The 22,844-nt window shown below is 40.9% G+C and overlaps 1 protein-coding gene across 2 annotated transcripts in view; it reads left to right on the plus strand.

Moving 5' to 3' along the window:
* Nucleotides 1–22,844, plus strand: part of PRTFDC1 (phosphoribosyl transferase domain containing 1) — a 92,129-nt gene that overhangs the window by 64,063 nt on the left and 5,222 nt on the right. For both annotated transcript variants that reach the window (XM_081820779.1, XM_081820778.1), the window contains exons 4-7: nt 10,179–10,244; nt 20,863–20,880; nt 22,240–22,322; nt 22,796–22,842. In XM_081820779.1, the coding sequence (XP_081676905.1) occupies nt 10,179–10,244; nt 20,863–20,880; nt 22,240–22,322; nt 22,796–22,842 (214 nt within the window). The remainder of the gene's footprint in view (nt 1–10,178; nt 10,245–20,862; nt 20,881–22,239; nt 22,323–22,795; nt 22,843–22,844) is intronic.

Genomic DNA, 22,844 nt, shown 5'->3' on the forward strand with positions numbered 1-22,844 from the left:
GGGAACACATCATGTTCCTTTCTGAGTGCAAGGCACCTGCTCAGTGCTAAAGAACATACAAAATGGAAGATCTAAAGTCTCTATCATCAAGTTGCTTTTAGAATAGCAGAAGTGAACAGATGCATAGACAATGAGCAAGGAGGAGGAGTATAACAAGGGCGGTAGGAATCGGTGCTTAATGCGAAGGAAGCATCTTGGCAGGAGAAATCAATTCTGGCTGATGGTGGTGGTGGGATGAGGATCAGGTGATGGCTTATAATGAGAGTAGATTTTTAATTTGTATGTCTAGGGAAGTTATGATTTTGACAAGCAGAGACATGGCAGAAAGACATTCTGGATGGAGGGCGCATCCACAAGACACACGATGATAAAATGCAAGGTGTGTGCTGGACTTGGCCAGCAGGTGGAACATAGACCCCGAGGACTCAGAGTGTGGCCTGTGGACTCGCCCCCTCCCTGTCACCTGGGAGCTCACTAGAAATGCCAACTCTCAGGTTCCACTCCAGGCGGGATCATGGTCTGCGCAGGGGATTCATGTGCGCATTACAAACACCTCTGGGGGAGAGGAAGTCTAGTGCGGAGTCACATGAAAAAGTAGATTCTAATCAGACCGGAGAGGAAAAGCTGTAGAATGTATTGGTTAAGTGGAGGTTTTGGAGCAAGACAGAGGGTTATCCTGTGTTCAGCTCCATCACTTTCCAGCTGTGCGACCTTGGGCAGTGTTACTTAGCAAAGTTACTTGAATTGGGGTGATAACGGTGCCTGTTACCCCATAGGATTTTTTTAAAATGGACTTTTAGAGCAGTTTTAGGTTCACATCAAAATTGAGGGGAAAGTACAGAGAGTTCTCATGTACCCCCTGACCCCACACGACCACAGCCTCCCCTGCTATCAACATCCTACACCAGAGAGTTACAACTGATGAGCCTACATTGACACCCATATGTGTTTGGACAAACGTGTAATGACATGTATCTATCGTTATGGTATCCTAGAGTATTTATACTACCCTCAAAATCACCTGTGGTCCACCTATTCATTCCCCCCACCCTCACCAACCTCTGGTAACCACTGATCTTTTACTATCTCCATAGTTTTGCCTTTCCCAGAATGTCTTAGGGTTGGAATCATAGAGTATATACCCTCATCAGATTGGCATCTTCACTTAGTAATATGCATTTAACCATCTTCCATGTCTTTTCATGGCTTGATAGCTCATTTCTTTTTAGCACCAAGTGATATTTCATTGTCTGAATGTACGACAGTTTATTTATCCTCTCACATACTGAAAGACATCTCTGTTGCTTCCAAATCTTGGTAATTATGAATAAAACTACTAGAAACATTCAAGTGCAAGTTTTTGTGTGGACATAAATGTTCAACTCCTTGGGTAAATACCAAGGAGTATGGCTGCTGGATGGTACCTCATGGGATTTTGCTAGGATTCATGTACATGATGTGTTTCGAGTAGTGCCTGGCACTTAGTAAATGTTCAGTAAATGGTTCTCAAAGTCAGCCTTGCCTCTAATATTTATGGGGCCCCAGGCAAAATTATAAATGTAGTCACATACCATATTTCTAAATATTTAAGGTTTTGAAGCTTTATAGCTTTGTCCATGGCCAGGCTCATGTGTCTACCCAGATCACCTGAGCTGGAGGCTAAAGGAGCTGTACTCATCCCTTCAGCCTGCAAGCCTGAGCAGAGCTGTGTGTCTGCTGGGCAGGGCAGGGCAGAAGCTGGGCTCAGGACCAGCTCCTGGGTGGAGACTGAGCCTGCCTAAAACCTGCATGAGACTGACCCACTTAAGCTCTTCAGGGACTTGGGGGAGGCTAGGCTCTTCTCCCTTGTGCCTCTTTCTCCTGATTCAGGTGCCTCCAAGATGATACCTTCTGAGCAGAGAGGTAGGAGGGAACACAGTTATTTGGGGAGTTTGGCCTCTGAGACACCTGCTTTGGGTGATTTAGGATGGCCAACTTGAAAAAATATCAGCCCCTCTTTTTCTGGTTTCCCAAGATAAGGCTGTGCTTTTCTCCACCACCATCCTCTCTGACCCCCCCCACAAACTTGACCCTATAAGGGGGTAGAGGGCAAAGCCCAGTTCAGCACACATGTCCCTATTGCATAATTCTCATTAGCTCAAATGGTTACAGAATTTTCCAGAAATTTCCTTACAAGACCAAAAAGAAAAAAGCAAATGTCTTTGTGTTTTGGTGTTTGTGGTATGCAGGGGCCTCTTGCCTGGCTCTGAGGGTGGCAAAAAAAAAAATCAGACACCATTTTGCAGGCATGGCATCTTCAGGAATGTTTTGAGCTGAGAAGTGACACGAGATCGCAGAACTTTTTGGACCCAGAGTACAATTGGGTGGGAAAGAAGATAGATCCAAGTTTAATGCCAAAATCGGTGTGGGTTCTAGAGGTTTCTCTGGCATGCTATCTGCTATCTGTTCTCTCCCTTGGTCCTTCCTGTTCACCATTCCTTCCCCTGGCAATCTAAAACTAGTTCATGAACGCTGGTTTAAGATTTCATTACTGTTGACCAACTATTTTCAAAATAATATATTATTTTATTATAATATATTTTATAATATATTATTTTATTATATTTTATAATATATTATTTTATTATAATATATTTTATAATATAATTATAAGTCTTCCCTGGGTTATTTAGGAGGAAAAAAATTGTATGGAGAAAATGGTCTTCCAAGGAAGAGTCAACCACTGGGATATGGCCATCCACATTTTAAAGCACAGATTTTACTGAAGTCTTTTGGGGTCACTCAGATGTTTCAAGAGGCTCCACTTGTTTGTCCTTCTGATCCATAATTTAAAAACATAAACCAAAACAACAGTCCATACCAAGATTCAAAACAGAAGGATATCCTGCTTCAAGGTTTCAGAGTTCATGTAAAGCGAAGTCACTGGATCTGTTTGCAAACTGTGTTTCCTCCTTCCTGGGGTCCTTTATAACTAAATTAAAATAAATGTCCACTTTCTTCTCCCTGGTCTCTTTTTCTGTTCTTTCTTTTCTTTTCTCTCTTTTCCTTTCTTTTCTTTTCTTTTCTTTTCTTTCTTTCTTTCTCTCTCTTTTTTGTTTTTTTGGTGACCCTTCATTATTCCTCCCAGCCTATAGATTCTTCACATCACTGTGGCCCCTTCTTCCAACCCAGCTCCCCTTTATTTCTCATAAAGAAAAGAGCCTTTCTCTGTTGGGTGGAGAGTACGCTTACCTAACCAGTACCCCTCTTGGAGACTCGGTGGAGTAGAATACCAATCACAATGGAGTAATAAATCATTGTCATTAAGCAGAAAGCCATTTTGTCTTCGAATAAAGTCACATCATGTTTGCAAAGTTAGACACACCAAATTCAGGAAATGCAAAATACATGTGTACTTTCAAATGAGTGAAATTGTACATGCTAACCTATATGGTTTTTTTCCTGGTTAAAACACTAGTTTGGCTTTAAAAATGTATCTTTTACTAATCATGAAATGAATTCCTGTTATTAAGATATCTTAGTAAATCATATTTTCATATTTCTAGTGTTCAGAACTCACACAGATATGGGCATTTAGTTTTTTAGAAATATTGAGGAGACTGGGAACTGAGATAGTAAGAGTATGAGAATAAAGAAATATCATTTGGATGTGAATCAGACATAACAGAGGAAGGTCTACATTTTTCCAGTCGTCCCATCTTTCAAGTTACTCAAATCAGCTTTATTTAAGTCCTTCTCAGTTGAGCTTTACAGATATTTTCTCATGTGTTTGTTTATAGTTTTCATTTTTCTCTGACTCCCATTGAATAATAAGGTCCTTCAGGCTTCTGGACAGCTGGAGAAAGAACCTAAAGGAATAGAAACCAAGTGCTGCCCGAGAACACTTGCTGTCTAAGTGAGTAGGAGAAGAAGTATTAAAAATATAGCTAACACATGTACTCAGATACTTTAGTATGGCTCCATAAACACCGGATGCCCATGATGTGCCAGCAACAGAGGGTACAGTTAGGATGACAGTAAGGCTGTTATGCTGAAGGAATTTCCATTCTATTGGCGATTGCTACATTCACAAAAAAACTCCGGCTGGATATGGTCTATTGACATGCAGATCTGTATAGAATGTTATTGGGACACATATAAAGTCCAGGGGACTCTAGGAAAGCTTCCTAGAAGAGATGATGCCTGAACTGAGTCTTGATCAAAGAGTACAAATTACCCATGTGAAGAAAGATGGAGAAATGTGGTGTGAACAACCATGAGCTAAGACATGGAGGATAATGCAGTAGATTCTGTGCCGGGAACTCTTGGAGTCTCAATGCAGAGCAGTGGTGTTCATCAATAGTGATGAGATGTGTCACAAGTAATTTGTCACTAGTACTATTTATCAAAATTTGCAAATACTGATTTGTCCTGTAAATTAGTATGGTATCTTAGTTGAGGTTCTTTTGTTTACAAGTAGTACAAAAGTCAATTTTAGATTACTTTAAGCTAAAATGGTGGATTCATAGAAAGGAATTAGGGTAGCCCATGATCCCCAAGGTAAAAATGCTGCTGGGCCTGGAAAGAGATCAGAAACCCAGCCTTCCATTCTCATGTTCTACCACAGACCTTCTGCCACCATCTTGTAAGGGAGTTTCAAGGTTAACTCCTTGCTCTACTGACTGTAAATGTCTCCCACAAGGATCTAATGAGAGCTAAGTACAAAAGTGGGTCAGAGCACCATCTCCCAAGTGGCTTCTGCCTGTTGAGGAGAAGGATGAAAACAGCAAAGTGGAATGACAGAATCTATGCTCACCAAATGATCCACTGGAAAGCATCAGACACCACAGCGTGGGAACTGGGAGGTCATTGAGAAACCCCAAAAGAAAACACATATGAGGTCGTTTTTAACCAAAGCTCCAGCCAGGATACAAAGTGGCAGTGCAAGGACATGAGTTCTCCTTACCCACATGCCTCATGGGTAGCAGTTAGCCTCGGGAAACCCTAACCACGGAGCGCATGGCAGCGGCGGAGCAGTAATACGCTGAGTGAGCTGAACAAAGAATACATCACAAAGTCAAATGCTAGGACACCAGGAAGATTTGCAAGTTGCTTAGGAGAATATAGGGCCTACTTTACATACTGCTAATTTTTACATGCCAGGCACTTTTCTAAGTGCTGAATGCACATGAATTCCTTTAGTCCTCCAATAATCTTAAGGGGTAGGAATGATTAATATACCCTTTTTATAAATAGGGAAACTGAGGCACTGAGATGTTAAGTAACTTCCTCAAGGTCATATAACTCATAGAAGGTGGGGCTGTGAGTGGAACCCAGGCAGTCTGGGCCTTGAGGGGACCTGGAGAGCCCAGCCACCTGGTCGCTTAATCTCGACATTCTTCTTTCCACAGCATACCCTTCGCCCCCCCCACCGCCCCATAGGTTGTAAGAATGAGTTCCTAAACAAACGATCTCAGAAGCAGATGGGTATTTAAATGAACAGGAAACCAAAAAGTCAGTCAATTTCAAAGGAGAAAACACTAACACGATGGTTTTCAAACTTTTTTTTGCTTGCACCATCTCACTTTGAATCCAATTGATGTAAGAGAGACAAGTGGAATTGTTCTGCTTGAAGCAAGGGGCCCAGAAGCCACGCAGGCTCTGACCACACCGTGCCCTCCTCTCTGACCTCAGGCAGCTTAAAGGACTAAGGGATCCAATTAAGAGTCCTGTCTTACATCAACCACTGGTTGAAAAGAAAACCGGGGATACTGGAACCCATTCACCTGTCCTTGTTCTCTGACTTGGCATCAGATTATTAGAGTTAAAAAAAATAATAGTAATTAGTGGTTTGCACCATTTTAATCAGAAACTCTCCAGTTTGGTCATTAAACCTCCTTATAATGAAGTATTTCTGGTTTTTGTTTTGCATCTCCATTTAATATAGGATCAATGACCTTACTAAGCACAGTATAGCTGAGAGGAAAGATAAGACGAATAGGGAGGAAAAGCAAAGTTAAGGGATCTGTGGTGGCTGAGAATACTGAGAAAGCTTTTGTGTGTACAGATTTTGAAGCAACTGTCTGACTTTGAAAACGAATGGCTTAGAGAGTGGTTCTTCTGTTTATTTATTTTCCTTACTTTTCCCCTTCCTGTTCCTCAAAAGGACAGGAGCTCAGGATATTTATTCTTGCTCAGTACTGGTTTTTTCTAAACATTATCTAAGCAGTCCAAAGTCTCCATAGGAGGAATTGTCACACCTGTGGGGCTGCTTGGGCATGCCCCTTGGTACCTGGAGATCAGGTCACCTAAACTAGTAAATTTCCAAAATATTTCTTCCAAGGAAGCCTGGACTAAATACCAGAGATTTCCTTGGCTCTTTAAGTCTACATAACCGCTGTCAGCATTTCTACCAAGTTGTCGACTTCTCTTGGCCATTTGAGCTTATGTGTTTCACTTCATTAGTATAAGCAGGACCCCCTCCTTCTCTAGATTCCTCTCTAAGACGTATTATGTGCTTCTCTCTTGTAGGAATACTGGGCATAAAGGGCAATGGTAGGTTACACCAGAATAACATGGAGCCAGCAATTCTAGGATTGAACTAGAACCCTTCACTTATTAGCAACTCCTCTTTGGGCAAGTTATATAAATGCTCATTGCTCAGGTTCCTGGTTTGTAAGTTGGGAGTTAAATAATACCTATACTGATCTCTACTGAACCTTAGCAAAACCCATCAATCCATTCCTACACAAACTCTTCTAGAGCATAGAAAAAAAGTAAGTAACCACTTGATGCATGGTATAGGATAATATAACTTTGCTTTAAAACTATAAACCCATCTGACTTACGAAGAAGATGAATAATCCCAAATAAAATATTATCAAAGAAAAACCAATGATGTTTTAAAAAATACATCAATCCGGGCGCCTGGGTGGCTCAGTTGGTTAAGCGACTGCCTTCGGCTCAGGTCATGATCCTGGAGTCCCGGGATCAAATCCCGCATCGGGCTCGCTGCTCAGCGGGGGTCTGCTTCTCCCTCTGACCCTCTTCCCTCTCGTGCTCTCTGTCTCTCATTCTCTCTCTCAAATAAATAAATAAAATCTTTAAAAAAAAATTAAAAAAAATAAAAAATACATCAATCCTAGGAATATAAGGATGCTTTTGAACCATTAGAAAAATATCATGGTTAAACACAGTGGATTGAATGCATACAATTAGCTCTATTCCCTCCTGAAACCCCACCAAAATGCCAGTAAAGAAAGAAACGGAAGTATATATGTGCAAGGACAAAGAGATGGGGAGAAAACCTCAGTGGGCAAGAGATGTCAGTGGTTTTTGGGAGGCAAAACTGTTTAAGGAAGGGCACTGACTCAGCAGAATAGAGAAAGTGAAATTCTAAATGCCTATGGAGGGAACTGTTGATGAGAAGTACAGGATTTGTGCCACAGAACTCCTGAAAGGCTCACAAGTTAGTCACTAGGTTCTTAGAAGATGGAGTGATGGAGGAATGTGCTAAAAGCAGCAAGGGGATGGGGAGGGTATGAATGAAGAAGATGATCCTGTAAGTTCCTTTCTCCAACCCAGCAAGACATGAGTCTTCTTTGCTGGAGTCATTAAACCAGGGGAGCTCCAGACTCCAGTGTACCAAAGAGGTCTGATGAGTGACCATTTCCTAGGAAGGAAGGAAGGAAGGAAAGAAGGAAGGAAGGAAGGAAGTAGGGAAGGAAGTAGGGAAGGGAGAGAGGGAGGAAGAGGGGGAGGGAGGGAAATGAATCATATCCAGCATTTACTGAGTACTTACCATGTGCCAGGCTCTGTTTTAAATGATCAGTATATATTAATTCATTTGATCTTCGTAACAGCCCAGCAAATAGGCAAATAAATGTACCAAAATAGCCGAGACAATTTTTAAAAAAGAACACAAAAATGGGACTTACACTACCAGATACTAAAACACACTAGAAAGCTATAATAATTTAACAGTATGGTTTGGATGCTAAAATGGACATTTAGGCTAATGAAACAGAAGAGTATAGAAACTGACCCTCACATACGAGAATGAAAGATATGATAAAAATGACATTTCCAACCAGTAGGGCAAGAAACCCAAACAATTCAGTAAGTGATATTGGGACAATTGACTATAACAGACACTTGGAAGATATAAGTTCCAGATGAGTTAACGACAAATCTAATAATAAAAACATGTTATAAACTTGGACTCTTAAGTAAGGTCTTCTGAACTAAGACTTGCTTGGCAACACGCTGAAGGTGAAACTTACAGCACATTATTTAGCCTTCTGATATATTGTATTTTTTGTTTTTAATCAATGGAATGAAGATGACAATAGAATTATTATGAAGTTCACTCTGATTGGCAGTGGGTAAATCTCGTTTGTTACGTTAAACTTTGTGGCTTAGTAGTTGCATCCAATTCTGCATACCTCCGTCCTCTGGAGGTATTGAAATTTTATTTTTCTGCTGCTATTAACAACACATTTGAGTCTAATATGCAGAAAGGGCCCCTGTGTTAACTCCTATATCTCAGCACCTCTACAAGTGATAAGAAAATCTTCCTCTGACATTTTTGACAAGTTCCTAACCTACTGCAGGACTGCTTGTGAATGTATGGTTATAAATGCCCGTTCAAAAACAGCAAGAGATCTGTGAATTCTGGATGTTCTTTGACTTTCTCCTTTTGAGATCAGTTCCCACAAGAAGAAAATTATTGGACTTATCTACTTAGTGGGCATCCTCTCTACTCCGTTGCTGTAAAGAGTGAATGCTTTACCAAGTGGAAGTGAAAACATTTTAAGGTCATTATTTTCCCCCTCTCGAGCAGTAAGGTAAAAAGACAAAAGCTGCTTCCGTGGTGAAACTGTTATATTGGTTATTTAGTTGCTTTTTACCTTCCTAGATAACCAGTTCTATGACAAAGTAGTTCCATGCCGAGATAGAGACTTTAGTTTCAAGTGACAGAATCCTCATTCAAACCAACCCAAGAACATTCGTAAGGGAACAAATTGGCTTCAGTAGCTGGAAAGTCAGAGGCCGAATGTAGCTTCAGGCATAGCTGGTTTATCTAGGTAAGGCCTGGCCCCACCTGGCCCTTAGGGAATGAACCACACTCGCTCCGCCCCATGCCTGAGGAAAGAGGAGGAGGCTTTTTGCCAGAATAAGAGAGGAAAGCCCTGAGCTAAAAAAAGCCACAGTGGTGACCTAAGATGTTTCCTGGTTCAGCACATCCTGCACGAAGTGCCTGCACCATCACCTTCTCCCTCAGGTTATTGCTGGAAAGGTCTGGCTTGGTCATGAAGCCACACTCTGTAGGGTATCTGCATCAGTCCCTTTGCTGTGTCTCCCCAGTGAGGCCAGAAGTTGCCTGCCCCCTGTTTCCTGTTCGGCCTCCATGTTACCTTGTTGCGATAGGCACTATGTAACAATCCATATTTGGTTTAGTGTGTGTGTGTGTGTGTGTGTGTGTGTGGTTTAATTAGGACAGGATGATGTATGATATATAACCATCATGGAAGTGAATACTCATGACTTCTAGTAGAATTGGTGTGAGAAGTCTCTTAAACATATTCCTGGGCCTGCAGAAATTTCCTGAGGCTTCTTCATTCACCCCTGAAGGTCTAAGTGCAATAGTTCTTGATCTGTGTGAACTGTTAGAATTGCCCTCAACATCAGATGAGGGGCTGGACCTGTGTTGGTAGGAATAGAGGAGGCGCCTAATTTCTTTGGGAACCACCATCTGATTGCTCCCCACTGGGGCAGAGGACTGGGGCTTGGTGGCCTAGCAGACAAATGTGTGGCCCACTTCTGGGGGCCCCTCCTGTAACCCCATCCACCCAGGGAGGTCCGGGAGTATGACTGCCTTCCCCAATTCCATCTGCCTCAGGATAGGCTCAGGCACCTCCCATCATTTCTGTGTTCCAAAATTAGGTCTGTTGGTTTTCTCTCCACTCCTTTTATCATCCCCTCTTCTCAGAGTCTCTCCCCTCCTGGAGCCGTCAGAATGCTTTGTCTCCAGCACAGTAGCGGGCCAGTGGCTCCCGGTAACCAGGGGCAACCAGGAATCTGTACCAGCTATTTGTGCTGCATTTGTCAGGCGCAATCTAGCCGCGAGCTGGGTAGACGGGGAAAATGTGCTGCAAAGGTTTTCTTGTACAGTGAAATATTATCTTCGCTTTTTTTAGAACGACCAGTCCATGGGCGAGATGCAGATAATTGGAGGCGATGATCTTTCAACACTGGCTGGAAAGGTTTGTTAATGTAACTCCGCTCGGGCTGCGCTGATGTCATGGGGAAATCAGTGACCTTCAGTTCAGGTCAGCTCTCGAAATGCATTTCAGACACTCTCCCGGGCTGGCTAATTCATGCAAATGGATGTGTGAATCCTTTTAATGATTTCTTCCCTCTAAAACACTCCTTTCATAAAGCTTCCAGGACCTGAGGCCGACCAGATCTTTCGTCTCCAACCTTCCTTCCAATCTCTCTCCTTTCAGACAACCCCGTATTTCAAAATCCCTTGGCACTCTTGCTTTCTTCCTTTTCTCCTCTTGCACTTCCTCCAGAAAAGGAAGCTTTTTTCCTTTATTTGTCTCTTTTTTATCTCTCATCTATGCCTCTGCACCTAGGCATTGCAGTAAGACATTTAAACAGGTTTGTTGAAATATCTAAAATTTAAGGAAGGGATTAAAATCTCGAGAGCACTTTTTTCAGCCTTATGCCTTTTTCACTCCCATGCAAAAGAATGTAATCCATTAGATCATGGGGCGAACACCTCCACTTTCAACTTGGCGTTCCAAACCTGCCAATGCTCAATAATTAAGTGAAAATTTGTTTGGATTCTGACATAAATACATCCATTGGATGGAAGAGTTTTGCCTAATGCACCTGGCCTTTGTGGAAATGGGGCCTGAGATTCAAGTTTTGCTGTGAATGCAAGCAACAGCCCAGGTCCTCTTGGACTCATTATCCTTGAACAACTTCAGCCTTCCGAGTCAAATGGATCAGCCTCCTCCACAAGTTTAATCTCTCATATTTGTGGTTGTTATTGTTATGCAGTGTCCGGATGGGGAAAAGGAATAGCAGGCACATTTAACAGAAATATGTATAATAACATTAGGAACACGACAGAGCCACACGGGCTCTAACTAGACAAACCAGCTTCCTTCCCTCTACTCTTTAGAAAGCCTGGTAGCCATCTACATGTGACATTGTGATCTAGATGTCAATTATGTTCCACAGAAATTGGAATTAACTGGCTGATGTTAATGCATCATTAGGCCACCATTTGATGTTACTACGTCAGTGCATGAAATAACATCTTTGGGGTGCCTGGGGGGCTCAGTCCATTGAGCGTCAGACTTTTGATCTCTGCTCAGGTCTTAATCTCGAGGTTGTGAGTTCGAGCCCCGCGTTGGGCGCCACACTGGGTGCCACACTGGGCGTGGAGCCTACTTTAAAAAAATAATGAAAATAGGGGCACCTGGGTGGCTCAGTTGGTTAGGCGACTGCCTTCGGCTCAGGTCATGATCCTGGAGTCCCGGGATCGAGTCCCGCATCGGGCTCCCTGCTCAGCGGGGAGTCTGCCTCTCCCTCTGACTCTCCCCCTCTCATGCTCTCTCTATCACTATCTCTCTCAATAAATAAATAAAAATCTTAAAAAAAAAAATGAAAATAAAAGTAACATCCTAGAAATCTAAAATACTCAAAGCCATTTCCAGAAACTCACAACTTTTAACAACCATGGAATGGCCTTTAAACAACAAGTCATTTTGGGACTCTGTTGGAGGACATTGCCTTAGAGGTGTGTGACACAAGAGAAATACCATACCTTGTGTGGTATTACACAAGCCTCTTGCCATGGGCTATTGGGGGAGGGGGGAGGTCTGTCAGAGTGGGAATTCTAAGAATTCTAAATGAATGCCAAAAAAAAGTTGCACATAAAATTGGTCTTTCTCTTCTGCTTTCTAAAATCATCTTCTATTTCATTTTAAAGTGATCTCCCTCTTACGTGAGCATCGGATATTCCCTTCCCTTAAGAGATAGAGAGGAGGGTGGGGAAAGGCTAGTTTTGTACTAAGGGATGGAGTGATAGGAGGGGTGATAATACTCTGCCTCAGTATCCCCTCCCAGAATTACTACAAAGACACCCTCCCGCCACGAGAAAATAGAGATCGTGGAAGTTCAGGTGGGAGAGGTAGAAAATCAGCCGGCAGTAAGTACAAGCAGGAGTCAGCTTCAATTTTTTGCTTACATGACAAATGATTCTTCCAGGTGCTATTCCATAGTATCTTTACACTAACATTTATGTGTGTGCTTCAATGGATTTCTATATATGCTTAAATGTGTGCTGAGTAGAACCCCTTGAGCTTAGAATGCAGGGGGTAAATATTTCTAAGATGAATCAATATTGATTAGCCAGGTTCTCAACTGTCACAACAGCTTAGGTTTAGAGATTATGCATCTTTATGCAGTTCAGGGTACCTGGGCTCCCATTAGAGAGGAGTGCTTAATGAACCAGGGTAGACCACACTCAGTGCTCTCAAATGTGTCTTAAATCTGCCCACTTCTCTCCATCTTCATGGTAATCACCTGAATCTAGACTTTTACAGTAGCAAAATGTGTTCTATGGCAGGGGTTAGTGAACTTTTTAGGGAAGGGCTGGGCAGTAAATATCTTTAGATTTTGAGGGCTATACAGTCTCTGTTGCAACTACTTAATTCTGCTATCATAGCATGAAACCAGCAAACAGCCAAAGATAAAAGGGAAACAAATGGACATGGCTGTGTTTCAGTAAAACTTTATTTATAAAAATGGCCGATGGGCCATAGTTTGATGACCTTTGATCTAGGAACCAGCAAGGTCAGCACCATCTGCAAACTAATCAGAAATGCAGTATCTCAGATCCCACTGCAGATCTTCTGAATTAAGTCTTCCTTTTAACAAGATCTCTAGATGGTTCCTATGCACACGAAAGTTTGAGAAGCACTGGTCTTCTAGGGCCAGACCACTACTATCCCTTCTCTGGGATGCTATTGTAACCTAACTAGTCTCCTTGAACTTCTGCCTTCATTTAACTCTTGCTACCCTCCAAACCATTCTCCAAAAAACAACAGCCAAAGGGATCTTCTTAAAATACAAATTGGATCGCCTCATTTGCCTACTGAAAACCTTTGAGCAGCCCCTCAATTAGGGTTGTCAGACTTAGCAAAAAAAACAGAGAACAGGATGCCAAGTTGAATTTGAATTTCAAATAAACAATGAATCCATTTTTAGTATAAGCATGTCACATGCAATAATTGGAACATACTTAAGCTCAAAAATCATTTGTTATTCATCTGAAATTCAAATGTAACTGGGTGTTCCGTATTTTATCTGGGAACCCTACTTCCAGTGTTCTGAGATTATAATCCAACCTCCTTCTCACAGCTTGTAAAACTTACATGATCTGGCCCTGCTTCCCTCCCACCATCATCATACACCACTCACCCCTCCTCACGGTGCTATCACCACACTGGTTAAGCTCCGAACAAGCTATGGAATCCATTTTCCTCCTATCCTTAGGTCTCAGCCTCCTGTGTTAGGAAGGTCTTCCCTGACTCTGTCTAAAATGGGCATACATTCTTCTCCTGCATGCTCCCCACCTTCCCCATTCATCTCTGTTATCATTACCCTGTTTCAAGTCAAGCCCTTTCCACAGTTTGCAGTGTTTACTTTGAGGCTAATTTTTTTATTTGTCTATTTCCCCCACCAGAATGTCAGTGTAAGGTGGGCAGGGACCCTGCCTATCTTATTCACCATTCTATCTCCTGCATCATGCACGGTGCCTAGCTGACAGGTTGGAAAAAATATTTGGTGACGTAGTGAATGCAGGTTCTTCTTTCTCTTAGAAAGAAATCAGAAAGGTGTTTTCAATGAAGTGTGGGAAAGGGTGGACATGGCAGAGGGAAAGGTACATAGAAGTCCATCTAGCCAGACCAAAGGACACATCAGCCAGCAGGTTGGGTTCAAAGTGAATGAGAAAGGTGTCGAGTAAGGGCACATTGACTTTGAGAAGCAGAAGGGCTTTGGTGTCACAAGAGAGTCAAAGCGGGGACTGGGTTGGTGAATGCCGCACACCTGAAGATGGACGAGTGAAAACAATGTCACTTAACTTTTGGAATTTCCTTTTCCTTAAACAGATGAAGACATTCATATGGCTTGATCTGTTCACCCATCCTTCAGCCTTTCAGAGAAAGGCTTTGCATTAAGAGTTTGAGAGAACTTTAAAAATAAGTTTCAGAGGCCCTCCAGAATCTTTCCATCATGCAGAATGTACACCAGCTAGGGAAAAAACAAACAAACAAAATTTGAAAAGGCACCCAACAATTAGTGGGAACTATTTTTAACGATCCCAAGAAAAGTCCCTTGCCCTTAAAGAAATGATTCCTTGGGACTGTGACTGTCTTCACAAGAGGAGGCTGAGGTTTTACTTGGGACCAGAAAACCTGGGAATAACCCAGAAAAGGGAGGAAGAGCATCATGAAATGAGGGATGAAGGAGGGAAATAGGAGAGCCAGAGAACAAGAGCAGACCCATGTGACTGAAAGAAATCAGCTCAAAATAGAGAAACAATACTTTAAAACACGGAAAATGTAAATTGGGTTTGGTTTGTAGAATATATTGAATGTCTCAATAAAGAGTTTAACTTGCTCAGAAAAGCAAAGAGGAGTTGCAAAAGTTTTTGAGCAGAAGTGACATCAAGAAGCTGTGTTTTGGGAAAATGAACTTGATAGGAGGGTCGAGGATGGGAAGGAGACTCCAGGCAGAGAAACCAGTCAGGAAGCCATATAGGTGGAGCATGCACGGGCACCGGAACCACAGGAGCTAAGTAGGAGTGTTGCAGAAGGTACCGTGCTGACTGAAGGAGGAGCAGCGGAGCTAAATGATGAAATGAAGGAAGGAGTTTTTTTTTAATTTTTTAAAATTTTTTAAGATTTATTTCTTTATTTGAGAAAATGATTTTTTTTAATTTTTTAAGGTTTATTTCTTTATTTGAGAGAGAGAATGTGTGAGCAGGGTGAGGGTGGGGGAGAAAAGGGGCGAGGGAGAGAATCTCAAGCAGACTCCTGGCTGAGCACATCCAATGTGGAGCCCAATGGGGGGTTCGATCTCATGACCCTGAGATCATGACCTGAGCTGAAATCAAGAATCGGATGCTTAACCAACTGAGCCACACAGGCCCCTGAAAAGACTTTTTTAAATCAAATTTGTTTATAAAAGAACTTTTAAAAACATGGGGACAGCTCACCTATATAATTGTCCACACATTATAAGCCCCATAACTGTAGTACATAACTTCTTAAACTCTCTAAAGATGTGTGGGTTAAAGTATCCAGAAAAGAGACTATAGCCCCCATGGACCTGTCTCTTTCATGGCTTCTTTTTTTTACCTTTCTTTCCTTCTTTCTTTCTCTCTTTCTTGCCTGCCTTCTTTCTTTTTTTCTTTCTTTCCTGCCTTCTTTCTTTCTTTTTTTTTTAAAGCAAAAAAAAGGAAGCTCATAAGGGAAGCTGGCTGAGTCATGGTTCTAAATAGGTCATGGCTGTTGAATAAAGGGAACCCTCAATGATTAAGTTAAATGGCCTGGTCGGCTCACAATATTTAAAAGCATTTTCCTCAGTGTGTTCAAGCTGTCTGCACAACGTGATCTCTGGCCGATTTTTTTTTCAAAGTTGATTTAATCCTGGCACTTCATAAAATGTGTGTATCCATTAAAGCAAGAAGATTTTATTCATGTTCAAGGGAAATCTCTGAAAGGGGTGGAATAAAACCAAATGCATGGAAACAGACCCAAATCTGGCAACGGGAAAACACAGATGTACAGGTTAAATCCAAGATTTCAGGAGACATGCCACCTTCCCCCACCAAATAAGTTTCTAATCAAATGCCAGAATGAAGCGTCAGAACCTGCCAAATTTCCTCCTTGGCTGCCTTAACTATTTAAATCATTCCTTTTTATTGCATCTGACTAGGCTGAGAACAATAATGGAAATGCCCACCGACTGATGATTCTGGCAATTTTGTGAATTATCACATAAAGTGAAATGCTGAACTACATTCCTTTCTCTGTGGGGTTCATATTCACACTCCTACCCATGCTCAGCACCCACAATGAGCCCATCATCATCACTGCCAACCCTCTGCTTGGCGTGACCATAGCCGCAAAACTATACTGCTGCCGATTAGACTGTGGCATGCTACTCATTCTGCATTTTAAAAGACTGAAAAGGGGAATAACCTATTTAAGAAAATCATTCAGATTTGTATAACTCCTTCCTTCTTTCTTTTCTTCTTTTTCTTCTTTCCTTTCTTTTTCTTCAAGAAACTTGAGGTGATTAGCTTCCATCAGGATTGTACCATAGCAACGAAAAGACACACTCCAGAGACTCCCCATAGAATTTTTGCCTGTGGCCCCAGGTTGCATATTTTACTTACTTCCCGGTAGGAAATGAGCTAGGTGTGATGAGATGACTAAGACAGTAACTGGCAGACATCTCCGATTCAGTGATGGGAGTTATCAGATTGGAAGCGTTTAGGAGGCACAGCGTGTCCTGAAAAAATTTCTAAGGTTGCCCACTCAAAAAAAAAAAAAAAAAAAAAAAAGGAGGGGAATGTATTTTGGAAGATTTCTTGGTGCAAAATTAAAAGCAGTAGACATTAACTATAGCTCAGTTAATGGGGAATTGTACATCGTTGAGGAAAACAAAATGGAGGGGATGTGTCAAAAGTATAACGAGGGGCACCTGGGTGGATCAGATGGTTAAGCGTTTGCCTTCGGCTCAGGTCATGATCCCAGGGTTCTGGGATCGAGCCCCACATCGGGCTCCTGACTCAGCGGGGAGTCTGCTTCTTCCTTTCCCTCTGCCTCTCCCACTGCTCATGCTCTCTCTCTCTCTGTATCTCTGCGTCTCAAATGAATAAATAAAATCTTTAAAAAAAAAAAAAGTATAACGAACTAGAGAAAGAAATGAGGTCAAAATTGTTGATTTGTTCCAAAGGCATTTCTTGAGCACTTACTACATACCGGTCTCCATGTTATATGCTGATCATATAAAGATGAATTTGTCTTTGTCCCTTAGGTTGTGAAGCTAATCCTGGTATATTAAAATGTAAAGAGATTAGTTCTCTTAGACAGTAGTGAAAATGCTTCCAAAGTTGGGGTAGTCACTTTCTCTGTACTCTTGTGGTATTTCTTTTGTATGGCAATTTCCAAAGGTACTAAAGGCATTGCTTTTTTGGAGGTAAGCTACTAACAATCTGGACAGTAAACCCACATATTATTTAGGAAAAAATTTGAAAATAGTGTGATGTTCTGTAAAGGAAAAGAAAGACCTGTATTGACTTCTCTAACTCACTGAAGAACTCTAGATTTCTGCATAGCTCCCTTTCAGTAGCAGATGGGTTTTTTATATCAGTATTCTCTTGCCCATCATTTATGAACCCACTAAATAATTTTACTTTTTAAATACCGTACACAACTCAGAAAGTTCTTTGTGCTTTTACAGATGTTATCAACCCACTTAGCCTCCTTAATCCTCCAAAATCCTTTAAGAAATATAGTTAAACCATAATTAACCAATGTTTTCTTCATAACAATCCTTCCAAGAAAGAAAGATAGAAAGAGTAAGAGAGAGAAAGATAAAGAAAGAGAGAAAAAAAGAAAGAGAAAAAGAGAAAGAAAGAAGCGTAAAGAAAAGGAGGGTTATTGCAGTCTAAGACACTGAAAGATGACAGGGAAAACAATTAGGAATTTCAAGGAAATAAACAAACTAAAAGGGAACATAATTATAGTATACTACTTGACTCTGTAGTGGGAAAAAAACATGACCAGTACAAGAAGATACAGTCATAACAAAGTATCTACCCTGGGGGGTGGAAAAAGAAGTGAGATAGTGTAAAACAACAAAATTCTTATCATTATGTATTATAGTAAATAGATGATGTCTAAAATTATTAAATTGAGAAATATAAGCACAATAAAAGGGACTATTTTAAATTAAAAGGGAATTAAAGACCCAATGCATGGGCTTCGATTAGACAGACCAGCTACAAAGGCCATTTTAAAGACAACTAGGGCAATCTAAATATGTCCTAGGTTTTATATATGATATTAAGAAATTATTGCCAGATAAAGAAGTTGTGATACACACACACACACACACACAATGGAATATTATTCAACCATGAGAACCTAGGAAATCCTGCCATTTGCAACAACATGGATGCACCTTGAGAGCATTATACTAAGTGAAGTAAGTCAGACAGAGAAAGACAAATACTGTATGATCTTACTTGCATGTGGAATATAAAACAAAACAAAACAACACAAAAACCGGACTCATAGAAAAAGAGATCGCATTTGTGGTTACCTGAGGCAAGGGGTGGGGGACAGGGAAATCAGAAGAAGGTGATCAGAAGGTTCAAACTTTCAGTTACAAGATAAATAAGTACTAGGGATGAAATGTACAATACAATGACTATAGCTAACACTGTTGTGTGATATATATGAAGGTTGTTAAGAGAGCAAATCCTAAGAGTTCTCATTATAAGGAAAAAATGGTCTTTTTTTTGCTTTCTTCTTTTATTGTAGCTATACAAGATGATGGTTAACTAAAATTATTGAGGTAATCATTTTATAATATATATAAATCAAACCATTATGCAGTACACCTTAAACTTATACAGTGTATGCCAATTATACCTCAATAAAACTAGAAAAAATGAAAAACAAAATAAAATGGATTATTGTCATTTTTGTTAGTTGTGATAATATTTTGGCTATGCATAATATAGAATGCCATGATAACTTTAATATAAAGTACATAAGCATTTTTAAATACTTTACAGTTAGACACACAGCTACATTTAGAAAATCTTTAGACTTTTCTATTTGATTTTGAATCTGTATATGCATTCCTTGATTTTAAAATGTGTTGAAGTAATTTTGATAATATATCTCTGGATTAGTACACATTCAAGTCCTGCTTCTCAACCACCACTGTATTGTATAGTTAAAATTAATCTTTTCAAAGATGACTCTTGTTTTGCAAGATTCTAAGCTTTTAAAAAACAAATTTAATTATATTCAGTGCACTTTATTTAATTAGGCAAGAATGCAGACTAACAGAATTTTAAAGAGTTTTTCATTATAAGATTGAAACAAAAAAAGATTATGAGCTAGGGAATTAAATTAACCAAGTATTCGGGTTGGTTAACAGGCATGGTTGGTAAGCTTCAGTCAGACTAAAAATGCACATCTAACTAACTGTTGTGGGATAATGGTTAAGAACATAGCAAATGTGTTCAGAATACCAACGGGACCCCTCTGTCTCTGTGACTGTTAGGGTAGGGGATACTGTGGGCATGACCTACTTTAAAAATGGACAAGATAAGCTTACATTTCAATGATAAAACTAATATTTTTAAAATGTATTTAACGGGGAGGGGGGGCACCTAGGTGGCTCAGTTGGTGAAGCATCTGACTTCAGCTCAGGTCATGATCTCAGGGTCCTGGGATCAAGCCCCACATTGGGTTCTGTGCTTAGCCGAGGGTCTGCTTGGCCCTCTCCCTCTGCCCCTCCCCTTGCTCGCACACTCTCTCTCAAAGAAAAAATAAATAAAATCTTAAAAAAATAAAATAAAATGTATTTAATGACTAAATGACTATTTAATGACTATACCAAAGAGAAAAATACTTCCAGAAAGATATTTCCGCCTAAGAAGCATGTGACACATAAAGTAAATATGGTTTTGGTTGGTTGGCTAACACTTTCATTACTTAAATCTCTTTTGCATTAGACATAAGTGAGCTTTCTAAGGTATAAGGTTGGATAGAATTTTTAAAAGTATCATATGAATCATAGGGAGAAATGAAGGGTCATCTAAAGAAAGACAACATTACATTAAAGCCACACCCTTCAGTTCATTTCAATGTCATATTAACACAGTCGTATTTTAATGTGGTGGGACAATGTTGACATGTAACTACTAATCCATTTAATTGGTTGGTTTTAATTCATTAATCAGTGTCATCAGTTACTAATCCTCCACTCAGTAAATAATTGCTGAGCATCTATATGCAGGTATATATATGCTAGGGACTCAGAATACAATAGTAAGCAAGACAAACGTGATCCCCATCCTCATGGAGTTTACATTCTAGTAGGAAGACAGCTATCAAACAGGAATTGAAATGAAACAGAATCAGTGTTTTTAGGGGAGAAGGAGAGGTAGGCCTCGAGAGCACATAGCAAGGAACACAACCATCTTCTAAAAATATCAACCAGGTGCTTCGCAGAGCTCTCTCTAGCCCACCCCTTCCTCAGGGTTGAAAATGCGAGAGTAAATGCAGAATCCCCAATGACTTGTGGCTACGCAGGAATACAGGACTGTCACAGTTGAATACATGATCCTTCTGCAGAGTGCTGTCTCCGTTAACAACATAGTTTATGTGGCTCATTTTCCTGGTAAACTCTTAGTAAACTTTGTGTGCCAAAGAAAGCTGGATGGGGTGTTTGCCAGAATTAGGGATGTGGGTTGACCGTGTGGATAGCTCTTCAGACAGGTCTAGGATCTGACATGACCCTGCCGCTAACCTGAATGTAGATACCAATATTGTAGCACCCAGTAATTGCAGAGAGACTGTTAGCATGAATCTGGAATACCTATATTACTTCCAAGCATTTGAGTTAGATGGATGGGGGAGGACCAGCTAAGCAAATTGTGAAATTTCTAACTGTAAGCAAAAACGTGGGTCTATCTTGTGAATCAGATTTGCATCGTATTCTAAATAACTGTTGTGTTTTGTTGTTTTGTTTTTTTTTTAATTTCAGAATGTCCTCATTGTTGAGGTAAGCTGACTTTTCTTTATCCATATTTGGAAGTTGAAAGAATCTAATGGTGAGTTTTGAAATAGCACTTATTATCAAATTGGTCAAGGATTTATTGAATTTCCACTGTGCGCGTGGCTCTCAAAATTTACTAAGAGCTAACTAGAATCAGTGGCCTGAAACAATTTAGAATAAAAGCTTTGCAATAATAGTTTCGTGGTACTTTATCCGTTTTTATGTCTAATTTCACACATGTCTAAATTGGTTCTTATACCTATTTGCGAATCAGGCATTTTTTACAAAAGAGGAAACTAGCCCCACAGAACCAAATATATATAATAGTAAAAGCAAGGTTTGAACTCTTTTCACCCTTGATTCAGTGTTCTTCCTAAGGAGCCCTAAGGACTTCAAACAATTCTACCTTCAGCAACGAAATCATAAATACAATCAATTTTCAAATGGCAATCCAAGAGAAGGTTATAATTTAATTTAATTTTTCTGCTAAAAAAAATGAGAGCGAACGGGCCCTGTGGTAGCAGTGGACTTAATACAGCACATGGCCACTTTTCCTTCGAGAGCACGCCTGTCTTATCAGCTGGCAAGAATTCAAGGGAGCTGTTTCAAGTTTTTGTTACACAAATGCCCGTGTGTGCCATGTGTATCTGCAGTCCTCCCGGCTCAGACATAACCCAGGAAGTAGACCCTCTAGCCAAATGAATTGCCCAACCCTGGCTAAATTCAGACCTGTTGTTTTGATAATCAGCTCCTGACAGCTGATTTCTGTCCCAAGGACAATACATTTCTGCTGCCCATGCTCCTCTAATTGTATAGCAGCTCATCAGCAGAGACGAGCCAAGGCTCACTGCAGCCTTGCACCCGCAGAATTCACAGGCTGTCACCAGCTGCCGTCCAGACACATCTCACTTCCAGCCGTAGAATCCCCTATTGAGTGGGGAGGGCAAGGGGGAGGTGTTTATCCATTCAGTGTATTCAGATGTATATCCCATGTCCATGAAAATTCATGCGTTCCGTATTGTGTTGCATAACCTCAGGGCCAAATTTGGTCCTTGAATGTGCATGCATGAGTCCCAATGTACTCAGTGAGCAGCCCCACATGCTCTCCAAAGGCCGAACTTAGCTTTCAACACAGCTCAAGGATTCCAAGAGGAAATATTCACCAATATATTCCCCTAAACCCAGCTTCCGAGAGAAGCACCTGTCTAAAAAATGTAACAAACCCTGCTTCCTATTTTGACTCCATCTGATGGCAATTCTAATTATGATGCATTATTAATAAGACATACAATCATCTGTCTGGATGCAAAGTCTATTATGCTGCCCAAATGCGCTCAGTTGAATGTGTTTGTCCTCTTTGCAAAGGATGTTGTTGGAACCGGGAAGACCATGCGAGCGCTGCTCAGTAGCATAGAGAAATACAAGCCCAACATGATTAAGGTAGCCAGGTGAGTAGGACATTCCCACATCATTGTTGTTGCTTCTGTGTGTCCAAATAAGCCCGAGAGGGATGCTAACACAGGATGTTGTCCCCAAAGAGAGCAGTCTATTCCAAACCAGTGACCCTGTGCTCCGGAGTGTTATGGCTTGACCACACTGAACAAATAGCCCATTTGATTGCTAGCCTGAGACAGAGGAAGGGGAAGAGGACATGCTTTGCCAGGTGTCTGAGCTTCTCGTTACTGTGCCTCCATTAGTAGCTTCCAGCTAGCGGAGCCTGGTGCCAGTGCCCCTCTCCCTTCCTTTTATCTAGAATCACTGATGTGGTGCCTCAGTAGCAGGAGCGTGAATTAGGGGCCCAGGATGGTGCCCCACATGCCGGGGCGGGGGGGGGAATACATATTTTAATGATGTTCGGTTCTATTTGCAATTCACAGAAGTTTTATCTGGATCACTAAACACTTTTTTTTTTTAATGGTAGTTTGTTGGTGAAGAGAACACCTAGAAGTGATGGCTTTAGACCCGACTGT

Source organism: Leptonychotes weddellii, chromosome 5 (genome assembly GCF_054177405.1).
Source record: "Leptonychotes weddellii isolate Sample4059 chromosome 5, ASM5417740v2, whole genome shotgun sequence".
Taxonomy (NCBI): Eukaryota; Metazoa; Chordata; class Mammalia; order Carnivora; family Phocidae; genus Leptonychotes; species Leptonychotes weddellii.